Source organism: Stegastes partitus, unplaced genomic scaffold (genome assembly GCF_000690725.1).
Source record: "Stegastes partitus isolate 25-593 unplaced genomic scaffold, Stegastes_partitus-1.0.2 Scaffold1988, whole genome shotgun sequence".
Classification (NCBI taxonomy): domain Eukaryota; kingdom Metazoa; phylum Chordata; class Actinopteri; family Pomacentridae; genus Stegastes; species Stegastes partitus.
This window is the reverse complement of record NW_007579719.1, coordinates 58,507-78,184: the sequence shown is the minus strand read 5'-3', so window position 1 is coordinate 78,184 and position 19,678 is coordinate 58,507. Positions and strand designations below refer to the sequence as shown.

The 19,678-nt window shown below is 42.9% G+C and overlaps 3 protein-coding genes across 3 annotated transcripts; 1 reads left to right on the top strand and 2 right to left on the bottom strand.

Annotated features, from left to right (window-relative positions):
- Positions 1-1,849: 1,849 nt before the first annotated feature.
- On the top strand, positions 1,850-4,339 carry atp5mf (ATP synthase membrane subunit f). Its single transcript, XM_008303358.1, has 4 exons — positions 1,850-1,942; positions 3,492-3,599; positions 3,993-4,109; positions 4,214-4,339. Exons 1-4 carry the CDS (start codon positions 1,927-1,929, stop codon positions 4,240-4,242), a joined length of 270 nt encoding a protein of 89 aa, XP_008301580.1. The 5' UTR covers positions 1,850-1,926; the 3' UTR covers positions 4,243-4,339.
- An 87-nt stretch (positions 4,340-4,426) lies between these two features.
- cpsf4 (cleavage and polyadenylation specific factor 4) lies at positions 4,427-9,736 on the bottom strand. Its single transcript, XM_008303356.1, has 8 exons — positions 9,334-9,736; positions 8,348-8,398; positions 7,008-7,160; positions 6,766-6,861; positions 6,554-6,647; positions 6,314-6,386; positions 5,925-6,083; positions 4,427-5,133 (listed from the first exon to the last, which is right to left on the bottom strand). Exons 1-8 carry the CDS (start codon positions 9,434-9,436, stop codon positions 5,065-5,067), a joined length of 798 nt encoding a protein of 265 aa, XP_008301578.1. The 5' UTR covers positions 9,437-9,736; the 3' UTR covers positions 4,427-5,064.
- Positions 9,737-12,182: 2,446 nt separating this feature from the next.
- Positions 12,183-18,453, bottom strand: shmt1 (serine hydroxymethyltransferase 1 (soluble)). The gene is made up of 12 exons (XM_008303355.1): positions 18,309-18,453; positions 16,205-16,336; positions 15,932-16,077; positions 15,681-15,796; positions 15,426-15,586; positions 14,919-15,000; positions 14,582-14,794; positions 14,371-14,484; positions 14,161-14,283; positions 13,141-13,257; positions 12,869-12,979; positions 12,183-12,751 (listed from the first exon to the last, which is right to left on the bottom strand). Exons 1-12 carry the CDS (start codon positions 18,444-18,446, stop codon positions 12,579-12,581), a joined length of 1,626 nt encoding a protein of 541 aa, XP_008301577.1. The 5' UTR covers positions 18,447-18,453; the 3' UTR covers positions 12,183-12,578.
- Between the last annotated feature and the right edge of the window lie 1,225 nt (positions 18,454-19,678).

The window sequence follows — 19,678 nt, the reverse complement described above, 5'->3', positions numbered from 1 at the left end:
ATGAGTCCTCCATCTAATGAAAGTCATTAGCGGGAGGCAGGAAAGCCAGTCTCATAAAGGAAAGAGGCTGAATGTTGGATGAAGGCCAGAGAACAACTACACACCCTAATTCACTCAGTGTGTGTGTGTGTGTGTGTGTGTAAGCGGGGGAGGTTTATTGATCAGTGGGTGTGTTGATCAGGGACCTGAACTACCACGGCACCACCTCCTCGACTCAAACACAAACAGCAGCCTGAATAAGATCTTAACTATGTCTTGGGGCAGGTGCACTACGTAGAAGTGCTGCCGGCTGTTTTGTTGCTCATTGATCGGCTGCTTCACCCCAAGAAAAATGATTCCTCTGATAGTGTTGGGAGACAACAGTGTAGTAAACCCCTCAGGTCGCTGTTTCAAAATGCATGAGATGTGAGAGGAGAGGGGTTTATGGGGTTGTTCAGAAACACTGGAATCACAGCACGATATATTTAGATACGTACTTAGAAAGCTGGGGGGTGTTTTCTTTCTTTCTTTCTTTCTTTTTACATTACATTGTAAAATTTTACATTAATGCAAAAATGCAACGCTCATACTTTTAGAGTAAACTTTTAACTCAACATTTTTATATTTCTATATAATAGATTCATTTTTCACTGCCATTGAAATCAGTATGTGTTTATTTTACATTACTATTGCTTGAGAAGTAGTTTTATAGGGCTGCAATCAATAAACATTATCTTAATGAAATGATGGAAAAAAACAACACTTGCCAGTTTCCTAAAAACACCTATTAAAATGCTAGTTATGTCTGAAAAGCTGTTTAAAACCCAGATATATGAGCGTACATGCTGTGGACATCACAGACATGTTGTTGGTATTATTCTACTTTCCTGGTCCTCTACAGTTTGCATGCTGAGCACTATTGTCCTCATAATGCAGCTGCTGGGTTTTGTTCTGTTTTCAGAATATACTGACAAATTGCATTTTTGCAATGCACTGTGTGCACCAGGAAGTTGGAGAAACAGACGAGCTAACAGGCTAGTTAGCTGCTAGGCTATGTTGACAATCAAATCGTCTAAATGTATAATTAAAAAGAAACTAGTTTAGCCAATTAAACAGATTCTAGCTGAGTAACAAACTGGATACCTAGATATTATTTTGTGGGAAAACGTAGCCAAGCCTAGACTTACCTTGTATATACACATGCATATAATCTTATTATTTTCTTTCTTTATTTTATTGTCTTTTGCACTGTTTAACAATTTGATTTATTTCTGCTATTTCTATCTCTCTCTCGACTCTTGAATCCTTTACTTTTTACACGTCTATATGAGTCTGCCAGAGAGCACAATCGGGTCTGAACTGTCAGAACTTCTTAAACAGGCCTCCTATTTAAAAAGCTTTAGAAATCCACCTATCCACATTCATTTGTATAATATTCTATAATGTCTTTTCTTTCTTTGTTTGTTTCGTACCCTTTTTACTGTTTTAATAATTGCTATTTTTTGTAAAGTGCAGTGGAACTCTAGTTATGAACGGAGCCATAGTAATACAGTCTGTTCCTACTGTTGTTTTTAATAGAATAGACATACTTTATTTATCCCAGACCTGGGAAATTATTTCGATACAGCAGCAAAACAGAAAAACACCAAATCACAACAAGGAAGGGCTGAAGTTCAAATATTATTAAAAAATAAAAAATAAATAAACTAACTGTACAAAATGAGCAATACATATCTTAATAAATATCTTAAAACACGTCTAAGTTCAGCTCTGTCGTTATTATCCGTCTTCTGTTGCTTTGTTCTGTGCTAAAATTAGTTTTACTCCTTCTGCCGCCCTCTAGTGGCTTTATGGATAAAATACACCATCTCCCATAATGCACCTCCTCCTTATATTCCCACCATCCTTTGCGGCGGCGCAGTGACAGAACCCTCTCCTCCGGTCAAGATGGCGGACAGACCAGGTACCGTTAACGCGCCTTGTTGCGATGAAAAATCAATGAAATGTTCTTTATTGTGTTTCGTGTCGGGCGTGTGGAGGTTTTCACGGACTGGTGGATGTTTTAGGATCAGACAGACCGTCAGGTTTTACCGGAAGGTGTTTTTTTCTGACCGAAGGCCGCGATTAAACCTCCGAGTCCCGTCAAGGACTTTGCGTGTCATTGGCAGGTTTGCAGTTAAACTCGATCTGCGGCTCGTTTCTGGTTCTGGACGTTTAGCTGTGATCAGAAACTGTCGGTTTTGCTTCCAGCGCGGACGAAGCTGTCGTGATTATGTTGTCGTTGCATATGTGAGCTGTTACACGGTGTTTTATGTTAGCTAGCTTTAGCCTCCTAGCTCTGTGCAACATTGAGCCACAGACTCTGAAGCGCATTGCTGCTAATTCTGATCCTAAAACATAAAAACACTAAAAACGGGACAAATTTGAGCCACTGCAGCAACATTTATGCATTTTAAGACTGAATACTTGGATTACGACCGAGTGACTTTGTTGACTACTTTGGCTGCATTTAATCCATATTTCATCTATTCGGCTGCAGATTATTTTAGCAAACATGAGTTTTATTAATGCTTCAACGAAATGGATAAAATCTTTGATTGTGATTTTTTTTTTTAATATATATATTTGATTTGCGATATCATGCATTAATTCCAGCTTCAGAATCAGCTTTATTGACCAAGCATGTGACACATTCAGGGAATTCTGTGGTTTTGTCTTTGCTCTTAAACTACTCGCACTATAAACACACATGCATTCACAACAAGGGCGACAGCACTGTGTGCAGCTGGAGATGTACATGCTTAAAGGTGATCCTGAAGTTTAGTGCAGGAATAAATAGAGCTACTAACAGTAAACACAGGCTTATTGATCCTTTATATACATGAGGTAGTGGAGCAGCACTGCAAACCTACAATTTATAGTGAAATAAATGTACAAATGTTAGCATGAGACATCATCGAAGCAATGGGAGTTGCTATGAATTGCACATTTAAATTACTTAATTGTTTAGCCTACAAACAACTTAGCAGGAAAAGGCCCATCTTAGCTCCTCGGTGTGGGGTCACGACTTCACCCGAGGTGTAAACTTACTCAATGTCAAATCAAAATAGCACCTTGAGGGGGAAAAATGCAGTTAGCAAACCACAAAGATGGCTGTTTACACAACGTGTGTGACTCAGGATTTAAACTCTAGTGTCAGAGCTTTTACAAATTCACACCATCCTCCGTGTTACATCACTAACCAAATCAGAATGACAGAAAAAGTGCATTTTTTTCCCCCCAAGCTTCACATTGCATGTGGAGGAGAATCTAAGTCCCACATGTTCAAACACGACAAGTTCAAAGCTGCAAATATTTAGAGTTTGTACTTGAGATCATGTGTTAGCACTGTTAAATGTATTTAAACGTCCAGTCATGTCACCTTTTTTACTTCAGATGAGCTATTGGTGAACATTCAGAACTGACCGACTGCATTGTGATGTTGTTGACGTCCGCTTTGTGTTTGTCATCAGTTCCCGTAGTTGATAAGCGCCTGATGGATGTGAAGCTGGGCGAGCTGGGCACCTGGCTGGGAGGCCGAGACTTCACGCCCAACGGCCTCATCTCAGCCGTCCGCAGGGGTGAGCGAACACGCAGCGGCTCTTCTTTTACCTCTGATGGACCTCTTTTACCGTTTTAAATGATCGACGGGTTTCTAGCTCCGCAGTTCTGAAACTGATCAGAGGCAACAGATTTCATGTTACAACAGCAAAACTATTGTTGGATCTAAATCTCTTGTGTCATCCAGAGAATTTGGACTTTTTCTTACAAAAAGGTTTATTATCAAAATAGTCGACAATCTGTTGGTGCAGCTCCACCCAGCAGTAATTACCAAAGGTGGGAAAACAACGTTGATCCATTCGGGTCACAGAACTAAGAATTCAATTATAAATTCAGAAAAGCACCCCGAGCCCTGCTGCTGATCCATTGTCAGTTATGGTTCATGGTGTTTGTTCTTTTCCCGACTGTTCTAGGCCACGACAGATACTACAACAAGTACATCAATGTGAAGAAAGGAGGCATCGGTGGTCTGGCGATGCTGTTGGCCGGCTACGTGGTCCTCAGCTACGTGTGGGAATACGATCACATCAGTAAGACATGTCTATCCTCTACCTCCAATACAACATTTCTGCCCTCCTGTCAAAAAGAATCCGACTTTCACATTTGAACCATCATCTGCTTCCTTCTCTTGCAGAGCATGACCGCTGGAGGAAGTACCACTGAGGCCCGACGGCAGCCATCACGCCTCCTGTTGGCTCGTCCTGTTCTTTCTACTCGGTTCTGTTCATATGTGACCAATAAAATAAACATTAAAGCTGAACAGTCGGGTGTCTTGTTTAGAGCGTGTAGCCACATCTGAACCTCACAAATTAACACAACAGCTGTAGGAACGTTCAAGAAGCAGATGTGTAACAAGAACATTTATTTGTACTGACGAAGCTGAATTTGTCCTCCAGCTGATCCATATTGTCCCTCCCCCCCATATCCGATGTACCTCCGGCCGCTAAATGAACTAGTTCCAGGCTGAAATGTAGAAAACATGAGGTGGTGGTGGGTCTGGATGTGGGCTCAGGTTAATAACAAGTGAGTTCAAACGGTTTCCAGCCCAGCGTTCATGTTAGGTCTGTATCTACAGGCAGGTTCACTTAAATTATACAGAATAGTAGCACTTGCACTTACTTGACTCAAGTAAATAAATACCAGCAAGTGACGATAGCACCTCCACGGAGATACCTGCTGCTGTGTTTAATGCCTACTCCTTCAGTATAAAGTGTTCTGTTGAATACAAAACTGCCGACGAACCCACAAATCGGGTCTTTCAACCAGTTCTCATGTGTCCACAGTGTGTCAGAGGCAAAAAAAAAAAAAAAATTGGAATTAGCTGTGTTCATCTTTCCCACGTGTTGTGTCAGGTCGCACACAGAAGTGCCAGTTTGAGTCTTTAGGTTCAACCTAGGGGCTCCTCTCTTCAGCTGCTCGTCCCCTGGTCTCCTCACTGGGCCAGCGAGCTGCAGCACCGAGGCGTCTGGACCTTGACGCTGAAGGTTACTGTCCGCTTAGGAAGGCGAGGTGGCCTTTAGTGCATTTGTTGGCGTAGTGGCCCTTCTCACCACACTGCAAACACCCAGAAGACAGAGAAAGTAAGAGATTAATGGCGTACAAGTGGGTCCTGATTCAGGCACTGCACAAAAAATACACCCACTTTGCACTACTTGCTGCTTTAAGGCCACTATTAGCAGGTAGTGTACTACCACAGAGAGAGACTGGTAGGGCAGGGTGATGTGGCCAAAAATATTTATCACCATATACATGAGAAAATCCTGATAACGATGTAACTGACGCCAGACAAAATACTTCAAAACTGCACAACTTTATTGGTGCAAATAAAACAAAAAAGGACAATTTCTTTTCCATTTAGCAAGCAGCTGTTTTCGATGTGCATTAAAGCTGTAACGAACCAAAATCAATAGTGCATCAGTTATAAACTGGGGTGGAAGTGGGCAGGACGCACAGGCAGTACTGCTGCTAATGCTGGTTTAGGATAGCAGTCACAGTTCTGTTTCCACCATCAGGCAGTGACGGCAGCAGGCAAATATTCGGATCTCAAAATTGCTATGTGGACTCCACCAACACGACCGAGTATTCTGATATCCGGGTCCAGCCCTACTGTGTCGGTCGATGAACTGCATTCACCTCCTCCTCAGTCGCCACCATGCTTCTCGCTCCATGTGCATCAGACCGGACCAAAACAACGGCATCATGCACGTTTCACTCACATTTTATCGCAATATTTTAATTTCCTAACATTACACCGGTATCACCGTGCACGGTATGATATGGCCTAGACACTCGTGTCCAAAACAAAACTCTGGAGGAGCTTCAGCAGACAGAAGTAGACGACTCACCTTGTAGCAGGTGACCTGGTCCAGTGGACGAGGTCCTCTGTTGGCCGTCATGTTGTTCTGCTGACCAGAAGACGCTACGTTATTCTGCGGCCGCTGCCCTGGACTGGAGTTGGTCAGCTGGATTAAGGAGAGGGACGAACGGCCGATGGTAGGCACAGGCTGAAACAGGAAGTAGAGAAACTTTACAGTCCGCTGGTCACAAGGGCCGAACGGTTAATCGTGATTTCTCTTTCTACAACACCCTCTGACTTTCTGTCTTTTGTTTGTGCCACTTCCAGGTAAAAGAAACTTAATGGTCAAAAATTAATTCTCTATAAATCAAAATCTGGCACGGCTAAGATAAATGGGCTTCACTGCATGTGTTAGGTGTTGGACATGCGTTGTCTTACCTTTGTCTGGTTCTGGGTTTGCTGTGGCAAAGGAGGCTGTTCAGAAGCTCCCATAGGTAACTCAAACCGGGGGCTGCAAAAAAAAAAAAAAACGTCACCGTTACACACAACTGCAGCACCGTCTACAAAGCTGTAGGGTGAAGCTAACGGTGAAACAAGTCATGTATGGATAAATATCAGGATCCTAAAGCAAGAAAGACGATTTATATTGTGTAGACATTAATGAAAAGGATCACTTACTGCATAAATTTACAGGATTTCCCTTCAGGACAGAAGCCAACCAGGTAGTTCACACAGATCACTCTTCTTGTGTGTCTGTGTCTGCAGTCAGGACCTGAGGCAGGAGAGAGGACGGCCATGAGGTTCTCTATTTAAACCAGCTGCTGTCTATAAACATCAGGTTCTGGCGAAAACCGCTGGAACGTCTACGTCCACCGCTGAGCTCGACCTACCGTGTTTGCAGAAGCCTCGGTCGTACCAGGGACAGTCTTTGATCTTGGACTCGGGATCAATGTGCAGGAAGGGACATTCCTTGTTGCTGCACTCGCCTGTGAAGGTCGGCGCAGAAATGAAAACAACAGCAGAGCATTCATTAGACCAGGAACAGACTTGGAAACATTCTCATCTCGCTGATTGAACACAAATACAGTCAGAGCACATCTTTGTTATTTAGTGAAGCATCGAGGAAACCAACCAAACTTGGAGTAGAAGTAGCATTCAGGCATCTTGGTCATGTCGTATTCATGGAGGAACTCGCACTGGTCTCCCTTCTTACACAGTCCTCTGAGCCAGTGCTTACACACCACCGTCTTCTCTCCACTGATGTGACGGAACGGACACATCCCACCTGCAAGACACAGCACCCACTATGACGCTCTGCTCCACACCCACAGGGCCGTCAGCGTCCTGCTGATCGCTTAAAACAAACGCATCAAAAGTCCATCCATCATCTCTACACCTTCATCCTCACTAGGGTGGTGGGGGGCGGAGTCTATCCCAGCTGACTCAGGGTGAAGGCAGGTTCACCTGGACAGGTAACCAGTCTATCACAGGGCTACACTTAGAGACAGACAACCAAGCACACTCACATTCACACCTACGGACAATTTACAATCACCAATTAACCTCAGCATGTTTCTGGACTGTGGGAGGAAGCCGGAGAACCCGGAGAGAACCCACGCTGCACGGGGAGAACATGGAGACTCCACGCAGAAAGATCCCGGGTGTCCTCACCGGGACGCCAACCAGCGACCTTCTAGCTGCGAGGCGACGGTGCTAACCACTGAGCTTCCTTACTGGATCCATTTATTTGTATTTGTGTCGTACAGATTTTAGCTTGTATTTGGCTACGAGACGTTACATTTGCTTGAAAGGAGGTTAGTGATCACAGATGAGTGTTTACCAGATAGAAAGGTCTAATCTGTCTCTTGTGGGTTCCCACCTTTGTGGAAGTTAAACACCAAACTGCTGAAGTCACCCTTTAAGAACATAAAGTCTCATTCTGCTGGTTTCAAAATGTCAGACAAATGTGTTATTTAGGGCTGACAGACTGACAAACGTCTCAACCCAAAGACATCTAGTTTACCGTCATACAGGAGGAAAGAAAGAAACCAGAAATTATTCACATTTATGAAGCAGGAATCTGACGATTTTTCATTTTTATCCTCAATGTAATCATTCAAACCGATGAAGCAGTTGTCGACGTAGTTGTTGATTAATGTCACAGCTACCTGATCAACTGTTGCGGCTCTGTACTCATTTATAAAAACACACCTGACAGACAAACATCTTTAAAATTTGTCATTCCTGCCCTGATGCGTGGTTGTTGGTCTGTTTAAGATTGCAATGCTTTACTGATGTTTTACTTCTTTTATGCATTTTAATGCTTTGTGAAGCACTTTGTCAGCCCGACTCTGAAAGGTGCTGCGGAAATAAAGTTAATTATTATTACTAGCTGCATAATGTGTGACACTAAATGCAGATGCAGAGCTGAGAGCGACACAGGCGTTGAATCATGTGGTGTCGTGTTTTTACCTTTCAGACACGCTGCTCTCATGAAGAACTCACACACAGCAGACCCGGATTCTGCAGGGACACAAATCATCACAGCTTTAAAACACAACACAAGAACAGAAAAGAAAAACAACACGAAAAAGTACAAAAAAAGCTGAGAAAGTAATTATGATTTAAAAGAGATTTTTAAAAAACCCAGATTCAGAACAAACGTGACGGAGCGTTTGTGTTTCTGTGAAAGGAGTCAGTTTGTGGAACAATCTGACCAAAGAAACCAAAGAATCAATGTTTACATTTAAAAGAACAATTAAAGCCGGTATGTTGAGGAGATGTGTTAATAATGTCTGATTATAAAGACAGTAAATAATCATGTAGTATTAAAGAAAATGGATCTAAAGTAAAACGTGACTGTCAGCTGCTTCGTGTTATTATTGCTGTTTGTTGTGAATATTTTGATGTTGATTGTGTTGTTGTTGATGCTTTTTGTAAGTTTTTTGTAAATGTATTTATTTGGGTAAAGGAGGCAGATAAGATCAGATTATTCTTCTTTCTGCTGCCTTTCATTCAGGAGTTGAATGTCTGTCATGTTGAATTGTTTTGTTTTAACTCAATGAATGAAATTAATTTAATTTTTAAAAAAAAATGTTTGCAGAGGCTTAACTTTAGTTCAAAATCAGTCCATAAGTAACCTATTGTAGGATCCTAGCCTCAATAATGAATTACAGTCAGTTAAAGTTGTGTTTTCTATCATTTCTGTCGGGTTTTAATACACAACAGTTAAATTAATCTGGAGGCTCTTAGCATTTAAACTCGTGTAACGTTTCCTATTTCGCTACTGGAAAACATTTCGGCTCCCATCATTTATAAATGACAGTGCCTTGCGTGCACTAAACTACCGGTGAGTTGGCCGTTAACCTGCCGTTAACCTGCCGTTACCCACCGTTACTTTCAGCGTTCACCCCCTGTACCCACACCGGCTAAGCGCCAGCTAGCATCCCAGCACTCACTGTCCATGCCGGGGAAGGGCAGCGGCTGCGCTCCCAGCTGCTGCTCCACAGCGATCTCCAGGTCGAACTTGATGTGGTCCACGTTGGCCAGCAGGTCCTGCATGTTTGCTTCGGTTCGTCCGATCAAAGAAACGTCGGCTGAGCTAGCTTCAAGTTGAGCTAATGATCCGGTTATTTCCTCATCTGAGGCGGCTAACGAGTCCGGCCAAGCTAACCGATAAGCTAGCAGCAGCTAGCAAAGCTCCCCGACACGCTGTGGAGACCGCGGCGGCGGCTGTCCGCCTGTAGCTTCAAATGTCCGCTTTAAAGACAAACTCCGAGCGACGGTCGGTGTAGAAGTTTTTGTGAGTCGCTGAGCTGCTCCTTGTTGTGTGAGGATGGATGGATGGAAGGCGCGCTGAGCGACCTCTGACCCGCCGGACGCAGACGAGAAGTTCAGTTTATTGGCGGTCAACCAGTGCACATGCGCATTACCGCCCCCTGCTGGACTGGAGGGAAACATGAGCAGAGGATCAGAAGATAACTTTAAAATGACATTTTTTTGGCCACATATATGCTCAAAAGCTCCTCAAAAGAGATTATCTTATGGGAAATTATTTTTTAAGTGCTATTCTTAGTTTTAATTGGTTTAGTTTCTTTCTTTCCTCTCCATAAACACCAGAGTTTCCTGATTACATAATGTGTACACGGCCCAGCCGGGCATTCACTCGTTATCAGTGGTGGACTTGTGGGTTTTTATTAGAAGTTAGAGGCTGAACCCATTACTTGCTCTGGGCTGGTACACTGGTACAGCGTCTTGTTAGTTTGTTTTCTCAGCAAATAAGCTCAATAGTAATTTTCTAACACTCACTTATGTAATTCGCTTAGACTCATAGAGAGTATAAAAAGCTTTTTTGTGACCCATAACTGATTAAATATCTGCAACAGGTAAGTTCTTATTTTCTGAATTGTTGATAAAGCTCAGGAGGTAGTTGCAAATTAAATTACTTGAAATATTTACATGTATCAACAGCTTCCTAGTTGTGCTTCAGACGTCACACTTTGTCTATCGAGCCTTTAGCTTCTTTCTTTTGGCTGCAGGTTCTGGGTCAGTATCTCATTTTTCAGCAGTTTGTACCGCTTGTTTCGAGAGGTAGACTTCTTCCTTGCAGCCTTTAAGAGTCTCTACAAGAGCTTCGGCATGCACAAACACATTCTTTATTGCCAGAATAAAAAAATAAATAGAAGTAGTACGACTAGTGTTACATACTGGCCAGACGTTTTTATTGGCAGCAATATAAAAACTTTGAACTGCTACAAAGTCAGTCTCTGTGTCTTCCCTCCTGCTTCTACGCTGCTCTCTTCCAAACACGAACTGCTTTTTAAAGTGACTACAGTATTCCTGCCACACTTTGATCCTTTATAGTCTGATTTCCTTCATAAAACCTGCACATCAACTGTTTGTGATTTCAGAGTTTATTGATCTAATACAGCCACAACCCCTTTCCACACCTTTCTACAGACAGTAGAAGTCTTAGTCTATAACCTGCATACATGATACCTTATTCATATAATGTCTTGTTGACGTCTATGACTTTCATGATCTGACACTCGTGGGTGCTGACAAACTATCAGATGCAATTCATGCATTCTTTGGTTGCTTGTTCTATCCATTGCAGGCCTTGCATTATGTCCTTAACAAGCCGTTTTCTCCTGCAGGAACTTGAAGAGTGTTTGATGCATGTTCTGATGGCAGGAACCGCCCTGCAGGATGTCTCTCACGGCTGATTTCAAAGGTAAAAAAAGTAACCTGTAAATCTGATGTTCTGGACTGAACGCTGATTGAAGAAGACCAATCCAGATTGAAAAGCTTTTTTTCTGCCCTCTCAGCGTCCTTGTCCAGTTGCAGTCGTCTGCTCTCTAACATCACCATCAACATCAGACTGACATAACAAACCTCCATCATCTTATTTCCTCTGTGCTCCTAGAACTAGAAGTGCGTCCGGTAACTATTTGTCCTTGTAGTTTAGCGTAAACAGGGCGAGAAGGTCGATGACAGGACCTGCCTCGAGTTCCTGCAGCGGAAAGACAGCTGTTGTGTTTACTAATGAGTGATCTGTTGTTCTCTTTCTAACACTGTGAGATAAAAACTGCAGAAGCTGTTGATCCAGTAAGTCAGGATCCTTTGAACCAAAATGACGTACCAAGCAGGTGTGGGTTTAGACTTCGGTTTCTTTTTGCTTGTATGTATGAATCAGTGGATGACAGCACAGGCAGCCTGGGAGGGAAGCTGGACATGGAGCTGCTGGACAGTAGACTGTGTGAACTTTCTGCTTTCACATTCCCAACTATTTAAAACAAATTAGGTTTGCTGTGCGTCCAGCTCTTCTGCAAGCGGTGCGATTTAGCGTGCCTCTGCAGATTAACCCAATTCTATTGTCCTAACACACAACGGCGTCTCTCCAATTTGAACCTGCATGGCTCCAACTGGAGATGTTGTAAAAGCTCGAGCGCAACCGTAATCCAGCGTTTCCTTACATAACAACCATGATGCCCCCAAGTCCTGTCCTGAAAGTCGATGCAATGGACTGTTGATCGTCTTACATTTTGTCTTAACCCTATTTGTTCTGTCTCCATTTGAGCTCAAATGCCAGGAAACGTCACCATCCCAACTTGTTTGGCCTTACAGCCTCAAATAAGGAAACTGAAGTCACTCAGAGAAACATATTATGATTTTGCCATTTTGACCAAATCTATTTATCATAACATTAAAACTTAAAGCTCTGATCTGATGCATCAAAGTTCAGCCTCAGAGCCGTGAAGCAGCGTCTTCCTCTGTGACAGTGTTCACACCCACACTGAATGATAAAACACAGTACATGAAGTTTAATTCATTATCACTTTATCTGAATGCAAAAACAGCAGTTGTATTCAACAAATCATACTTAATATACTGTACATGTACACCGTCTACATGCAGAGTGCTCGTGTCATTTCTCGTGCTTCAGTCTTCAGTAGTTCGTTGGGAAACTTTGGGATTTTAAACTCAAAAAACTGAGAAAAGCTTATATTTGATTGCAGCATCTGAGAGTGAAATTAAAAGAGAGGAAACGAAATCTAAAACAGCAAAGATTCTGTAACAATGAAATCAGCGAGTTACACAAATTTCCTTCCATTAAGACAAACGTGTGCTCCACACAACACGCCTCAAAGCTGTCAGAACATCGTCCATGTCACCGTCGACCCGGCGTCTGAGCTGCTGCCCTCTACAGCTCGGGCAGGCCCGGCATGGGGAACTGACCAGCGAAAGCTTCCACCTCAGCCCTGATCTCAGCGACGCGCTGCTGGAACTTCTCTCCCTGAGCCAGAGTCTGAATGAACTCTCTCAGAGTGGCCTTGGGATCCATGCTCCTCTGCACCTCCAGGGTCAGTTCAATACCTGCAGGACAGCACGGGTATGAGTTCATGGATTTTGTTGTGAAAAATCTTGTCTTTTGATCCTGTTAGCGGCACTGTCTGACGGGAACAAACAGCACCGCCACCTTTAAAACATTACCTTTATGAATGAACTCAGCCACCTTCCTGAAGTCATCCTGCACCAAACCTCTGGAGGTCAGAGCCGGGGAGCCAAACCTCAGACCGCTCGGGCGCAAAGCACTCTTATCTCCTGCACAAGGACAGGACGAGTCAGAGCGGCACTTTGTAGGAAAAACACATTTGCAACATCCCTCTGCATCTCAAGCTACATGTAAGAGATGACAGACGCGAGCTATGAGTTAGATTTTTATGCAAACAGAAGCTGAACAGCACATATCACACACACTCTACCTGGACAGGTGTTCTTATTACAAGCAATGGCACAAGCTTCCAGGACCTTCTCAGCTCGGCCTCCGTCGGTTCCTTTGCTGCGCAGGTCCAGCAGGATCAGATGGTTGTCAGAACCACCTGCACAGGAACACACGGAGAGCATCAGTAGACGTCACATGGACCACTTGAAGACATTTACCGTCACAAACTTCTTTTTCAACTACACCATGAGTAAAGGGAAACACTCCTATCGAGGTCTGTCAGCGCATTATTGTAAAGAAATCGATATTATTGAAGACAAAAACAACCCTTGAGCCTGTTATCTGCGTCCCTGGGATACGATCAGAACCAGTGAACCTGAGTCGCTCCTAACTGAAGCTGCATACTGTTCAAATAAGGCCCCTACAGTAATCCTTTAGATGCCATAAGATTCTCTCTAAAGATTTTTACTTTTGTCATCTTTGGGACCCTTTCTGGAGACAACAGAGCCTTCAGAGCGATCTCTACAATCCAACAATGACTGAGAGCTTAAGGTACATTTCCTTGTACCCTTATTATTGTCCTAATGCCTGATTATTCTTGTTATATTTATCTCTGTTGGTAGATTTTTACTGAGCAGAATAAATATTTATGCCTAAATACACTGAACAGCTGTCAGATGAGTTTTAGCTGCGACATGTAGATGATTAACTTAAGGTAGGAAACTGACAAAAGAAAAATAATAGGATTGATATGTAGATTCAATGCATGATCATTTCAGGTGAGAATATTTATTTCATCCTATATTATAAGAAACATTTGGGATGCTTTGATTATCAGCGGTAACAGCCTTGTGGGCCGCTGCAGCAGCATTAAATAGATCAGAGTGCTTTTCTTAACTTTACAAATGGACTCAGGATGAAACTCCATTGACGTTGATCACTGTTACGATGCCTCCAAATGCATTAACAGAAGGCAAATCAAGCCCAACACAGTAAGTAAATAATAATTATCTCTGAGTGAAAGCAGATCTCCTCTGTGGGGTGAAACTGAGCCACTCACCAGTTACGATCTTGTAGCCGTGGTCAATGAGGGCGCTGGACAGAACTTTGCAGTTAGCCAGAACCTGCTGCTGGTAGGCCTTGAATTCTGGTGTCATGGCTTGTTTGAGAGCCACGGCGACGCCTGCCAGTGAAAAGCATCACCTCAGTGAGACGAACGGCGACTTAACTCACCAGCTGTTGATATTAACACTGATGAACGATGACGTACCTGCAATAGCGTGGTTGTGTGGTCCTCCCTGCAGCCCCGGGAACACCGCCTGGTTGATCAGGGACTCCAGGTTGTACATGATCTCCTTTCCTTTGGCGTCCACACTCCGCACACCTGGGAGAGGAAACACGAAGAGAGGCAAAAGTCAAACGTAAAAACAGAGAAATCACAGAGTGTCGATGTAAAACGGTATACTTCTGCTAGTTTCTACCTTTCCTGTAGAAGATGAGTCCGGCACGGCAGCCACGCAGCGTCTTGTGCGTTGTCGTGGTAACGATGTCGCAGTGCTCAAAGGGCGACGGCACCAACCCAGCAGTCACCAGTCCGCTGATGTGAGCCATGTCCCCCATCAGGTATGCACCGTTCTCGTTAGCGATCATCTTCAAGCGGGCGTAGTCCAAGTTGCGGGAATAGCAGCTCGTTCCTGGAAAAGACAAACGAACGGGTTTGTTTCCATCTACCTTTGATTTACGAGCATCTACTGATGTATTCAGGAGGTCATTAATGTGTGAAAGCAAACATGCAACACCACACGTGAGCATGCGTACCTGCGATGATGAGTCTGGGGTGGAACAGCCGTGCGTTCTCTTGGAGTCTGTCATAGTCAATGTAGCCGGTTTCTGGATTCACCTGGAATCAGAAGCAGTGGACCACATAGTGACCAACACACCACATCAGCTACATCACATACACACGACATGAGCACCACGCTACATATTTAAACCATTATAATGTGTCTATAAGCCCGTTAGACTAAATCAGTCTGATGGAACTTCAGGTAGGTTTCAGGCTGTGCCCATGTTTTAGCCACGTGTCTCCTCTACTTACATGCTGTACTGTTTTTCATTTGGGTCTTAATTCACTGAAACCTCGCTGAATGAACTTCAGCTTTCAGATCTTGGGTGGCCAATGCACAAGAGACATCGTTTCTTCAGTTTTATATCGTTTGGTGAGCACGGTACGACACAAACTACTCAGAGAAGTTAAAGAAATGTGTTTCAAACTCTGACAAAACGTAGATTTCCCAACGACAAATACATGTGACGCCTCTGTACCTTATACGGCATGGACTCAAAGAAGATGGACGTTGCTGAGATCTTCTTCTTGTCAGTCATGAAGCCGTGTGTCAGGTGACCTCCATCAGGCAGGTCCAGTCCCATGATCCTCCCGTGGGGCTCCACGACGGCCGTGTAGACAGCAAAGTTAGCGGGCGAGCCTGACGGAGAAACACAAACAAATATGTCGACAGTGGTACAAACCCGAGACAGGAACGAGGAAGACTGGGTTTTAGGTGCATCGACATTTGATACCTGAGTACGGCTGCACGTTGACGCCCCATTTGTCTGAGTCCAGGCCGTAGGCTTCCAGCGCCCGCTTCTGGCAGAGTCTCTCCAGCTCATCGACATGCTCTGTACCACCGTAGTACCTGGACAAACAGATCATCTTCATTACTACAGACTTATTGTTATTTGTTTGTGTTACCATTAATGCACCACTAACAGAATTTAGCCAAAGGTTGGGATTTCATGAGTAATTCAACGGACTGGATTCGGTCTTGTACCTCTGGCCTGGATAGCCCTCAGAGTACTTGTTGTTCATGCAGGAACCCAGAGCCTCGAGAACGGCTCTGCTGGCAAAGTTCTCTGATGCGATCAGCTCCAGACCGTACATCTGCCGGTGCTTCTCCTTCTTAATGATGGAGAACACCTGGAACACAAACACTGCATTCAGCAGGGTACAGCAGCAATCTGACACACAAGCTTGGCAAGAAAAAAAACATTATATTTAATATGTTTTCTGTCTTTTACTATAGATATATGAACAATGAACGAACCTCTGAGTCGCTGATGGCCAGAGGCTCCAGCATCATCTTGTTGTGGGAGTCCCATGTTTCTTTGCTCACACATTGGCCATTTGTGAAAGACATGGTCGTGTTGTTGGTCTTCTGCTCGCACGATGTGGAAATCTAAAGATAATCAAAACACTTTGAACTTGCAGAGAAGATAAGAACTATATAGAAAGTCCAACATAACATAATGTCCCAGTGGGCCAAAGTCTTTTATAAGGTGTCGACTGATTAGCAGATGCAGCATTTTTCTGATTATCGGTATTGTTTTATCGTATTTTTTTACTGATTCCCAATAAAATAAATGAATTTAACACTGTGCTACTTTGGCTCCGGTGCAGCCACCTTTTCCTGTAGTAGCTCTCCAGGCTCGAGCACCAACAGCGCTGTCTGATTGGTCTGATTGGTTACACATCACGAGTAACAGCTTATCAACATCCATCCACTGATAAAGTCTAAATCCTTCCATAATGCCATAAACTACCTTAATGTTTCTGTCTTCATGCTCCTGACCGGTTTCAGAGGCCAACCCTCACCATCTCTTCCATTTAATCATAACAGTCAGCAGCAGAATGATTTTAACACAAAGGCTTTATGGAAGGATACTGAAGCTTGGCACACATGTAGATGACACCTCCATCTCTTACCATCCTGAATTTCATCAGGCCGTTTGGAAATTAACTACTTTTTTACTTGTGTCAATTTTGATTGGCCATAACTCACATTTCTACATATGAAAGCTTTATAAACATTAGTAAAGTCATTCAGATATGACTCTCAGAATCAAACTGATCAAATAGATCCTGTGTATTAGAGACAGATTTTTCCTTTTTTTTTGACAATCCACTTTATTTGAACAAATCCTGAATTTGGGAGGTCTTAAGACTCCAGGACATATACTTCAAGAGACATCTGAAAGCGTCATCTTGCTTAATTCCAAGTCGTGGGAGATTTATTGAACATTTCTATTGCGTTAAAAAAATATGAAAAAAAGGGCAGGTGTCAGTTTCAACAGATTCTGAGACGGTCAAGCAACCACCTTGGCTGAGCTGACACAGAATGACCCTGTGGCCACATGAAGTAAACCATTAAAGCTGTAGTGACGAGTAAATGATGGCAGATGAGCAGCGACTGTTAAAGCCCCAGACAAAAGAGAGCATTGTAATCCTCCGACCACGGTGTCAAAACAACCTTTAAACCATTACACAGGCATAAAAAAGCAAATGAACTCCAAAAGATCACTTAAGGCTGGTTATCTGTTAACTTGCATCACACTCTCATGACTGCGTGGAGCTTACAGTTGGAGGATCTCTGGGGGTGTGTTTGCTCTCCTGAAACCTTTATCTCAGACTGTTTGTCCTGTGCTGAAGTTAAAGTCTCCTGCAGCACAGCCACACATTTGTTCACGGTTGCTCAACAGGCGAGCCCATGTCTGTCTGTCATCGCTGTTATCTGCTGTGGATTGGCTGACCCACAACGGTGGTGTCTGGGAGGAGAGACACTGAATGCACCTCACCTGCAACCCTGCACAATAAATGCCATCAACAGAACTCTGCACCAGCTGGTTATGTGATTTTATGTGCATATCACTGTGTTATTTGCACATAAGGAGCAAAGTCATGTGCAATTTCATTACACACTTTATAATAAGATTAAAACGGATTGTGATGTTCAGAGAAAGCTGCTTCAAGGTTCCTGTTTGCAGGGTTGTGATTAACTTTCTGGGCCAATTTTTTACAAAAACAAACCTATATATTTGGCATAATGCATACAACGCTAGTCAGAAGGTTTATCAGTACATATGAAGCGTTTTCTCCACTTCCTGTTGACTTTCTGTTAAAATCAACCACTAGCAATAAAAAAAAAAAAAACACCCACAGGCACCAGCAGCCACATCCTGAGCAGCTTTTTGTTTTTAAAGACGCATCTGCAGCTGCTCGCGCGCACGTAGCGGGAAAATACACAAACAAAGCAGCTTTTCTTTTTTTTTATCTTTTAATTTTTAATTTTTTTTTTTTTAAGATCTACTCGTTCACAAACTGGTTTCCATGGAGATGCGCTCTGCCTGTTAAACGTTACCCAGTTTACTCACCAGCCAGAGGAAAGTCCCGCCGCTGCCTTCAGGAGCCTGACATGAACTGTCACGAACCAAACCAGCTCGTCGCGGGGATAAAGTCCGCCAAACTTTCCACCAATCCGCGAAGCGCTTCTTCTTCTTCTTCTTTCGCATTTTCAGGCGGCACGTTCTGGTTCGTTGCCGCCACCGTCCGCGCTGGAACCGCTTCCGGTTTGTCAGTCGCGCCTTCAGTACAACTTCACATCTACTATAAAGTTTAAAAAAATAAAATCACACATTAAAAACTTAAAAAACCTTATACGATACCAAATTATACAGTTTAGTTAGTCAGGAGGTAATACAGCCATTCGCGTCAGGTCACAGGATTCGATGAGGTACAAGATTGAACGCAACACCGGTGTTCTGCCGTAAAGTGTTCCCCTGCTAAAGGCCGCCAGCGGGAGCGCGCACTGCTTCTATACCGTTATCTGATCAAACAGATCAGATAACGGTATAGAAGTTTTGTGATCGTCCTCACATCTCTGACATGTACATATGTGTATATTTACATTTGCATTGCTTATTATGATTATGATTATTATTATTCCTTATCTTCTATATCTTTTCTATATATCCTCATTTGTATGTTCTATGTTTGCACTGTTCTCTTTTTTTGTGTATTTTTATATTTGTGTTTGCACTATTTCTTATATGTACATTTTTCTGTCTAGTATGTGTGTTTCTCTGTGTGTGTGCTGCTGCTGACAACAATGTGATTTTCTGCACTGTGAGATAAATAAAGGCATATCTTATCTCTGCTTTGTTCCATTTGCTCTGTGGCCTACATTATGACCAATCCATTTCTTTTTACTGGTTGAAATATCTTAAATTCATTCATTCATTCATTTAACCCTTTAGGTCTGTTTTTTAATGCAGCCCAGTAGGAAAATAACACACACATAAGAAAACTTGGAAAACAAATATTTTTAAAAAGACAAATTTAGTAAAATAATAATAACAAAATCAATAAGCGTGCTTATGCTTTAAGTGAATCAGGTAAGATTGAAGTTGCTGAAAGTAAAATGAGATGAAATTAAAAACCTGAAAAGCATAAAAATGAGTCCGGCTTCAGGTGTTAGATAGCTCTGCAGGTTATTCTAGGTTGCAGGTGTACAGTAAATAAAACTGGATTCAGTCGTCGTCAGTGTGTTTGGTGAGGGCCCGGCGTTAAAAGACAGTAACGACATCATTTATAATGCATATATAACGCAGTCCCAAAAATCAGCTCCTACTGGAATTTCTTAGAGCATCAAAATTACTTGATTCATTCATTCGGGTTTTATTTTAAATAAAATAGCCCACAGGATCATTTTAAGAGACTCTTTCTCACATTTTATATTTAAAGT

Bases quoted from the DNA above. Each gene is read 5' to 3' on its own strand.
- atp5mf (XM_008303358.1), top strand. The intron at 3,600-3,992 runs GTGAGCGAACAC...CGACTGTTCTAG, and splicing joins CATCTCAGCCGTCCGCAGGG to GCCACGACAGATACTACAAC. The intron at 4,110-4,213 runs GTAAGACATGTC...CTTCTCTTGCAG, and splicing joins GTGGGAATACGATCACATCA to AGCATGACCGCTGGAGGAAG.
- cpsf4 (XM_008303356.1), bottom strand. From the start codon at position 9,436: ATGCAGGACCTGCTGGCCAACGTGGACCACATCAAGTTCGACCTGGAG. The intron at 7,161-8,347 runs GTAAAAACACGA...TGTGTCTTGCAG, and splicing joins GAGAGCAGCGTGTCTGAAAG to GTGGGATGTGTCCGTTCCGT. The intron at 6,648-6,765 runs GTAGGTCGAGCT...CTCCTGCCTCAG, and splicing joins CCGAGGCTTCTGCAAACACG to GTCCTGACTGCAGACACAGA.
- shmt1 (XM_008303355.1), bottom strand. From the start codon at position 18,446: ATGCGAAAGAAGAAGAAGAAGAAGCGCTTCGCGGATTGGTGGAAAGTT. The intron at 14,795-14,918 runs GTACGCATGCTC...TGTCTTTTCCAG, and splicing joins CCCCAGACTCATCATCGCAG to GAACGAGCTGCTATTCCCGC. The intron at 14,485-14,581 runs GTAGAAACTAGC...TTCCTCTCCCAG, and splicing joins ACTCATCTTCTACAGGAAAG to GTGTGCGGAGTGTGGACGCC.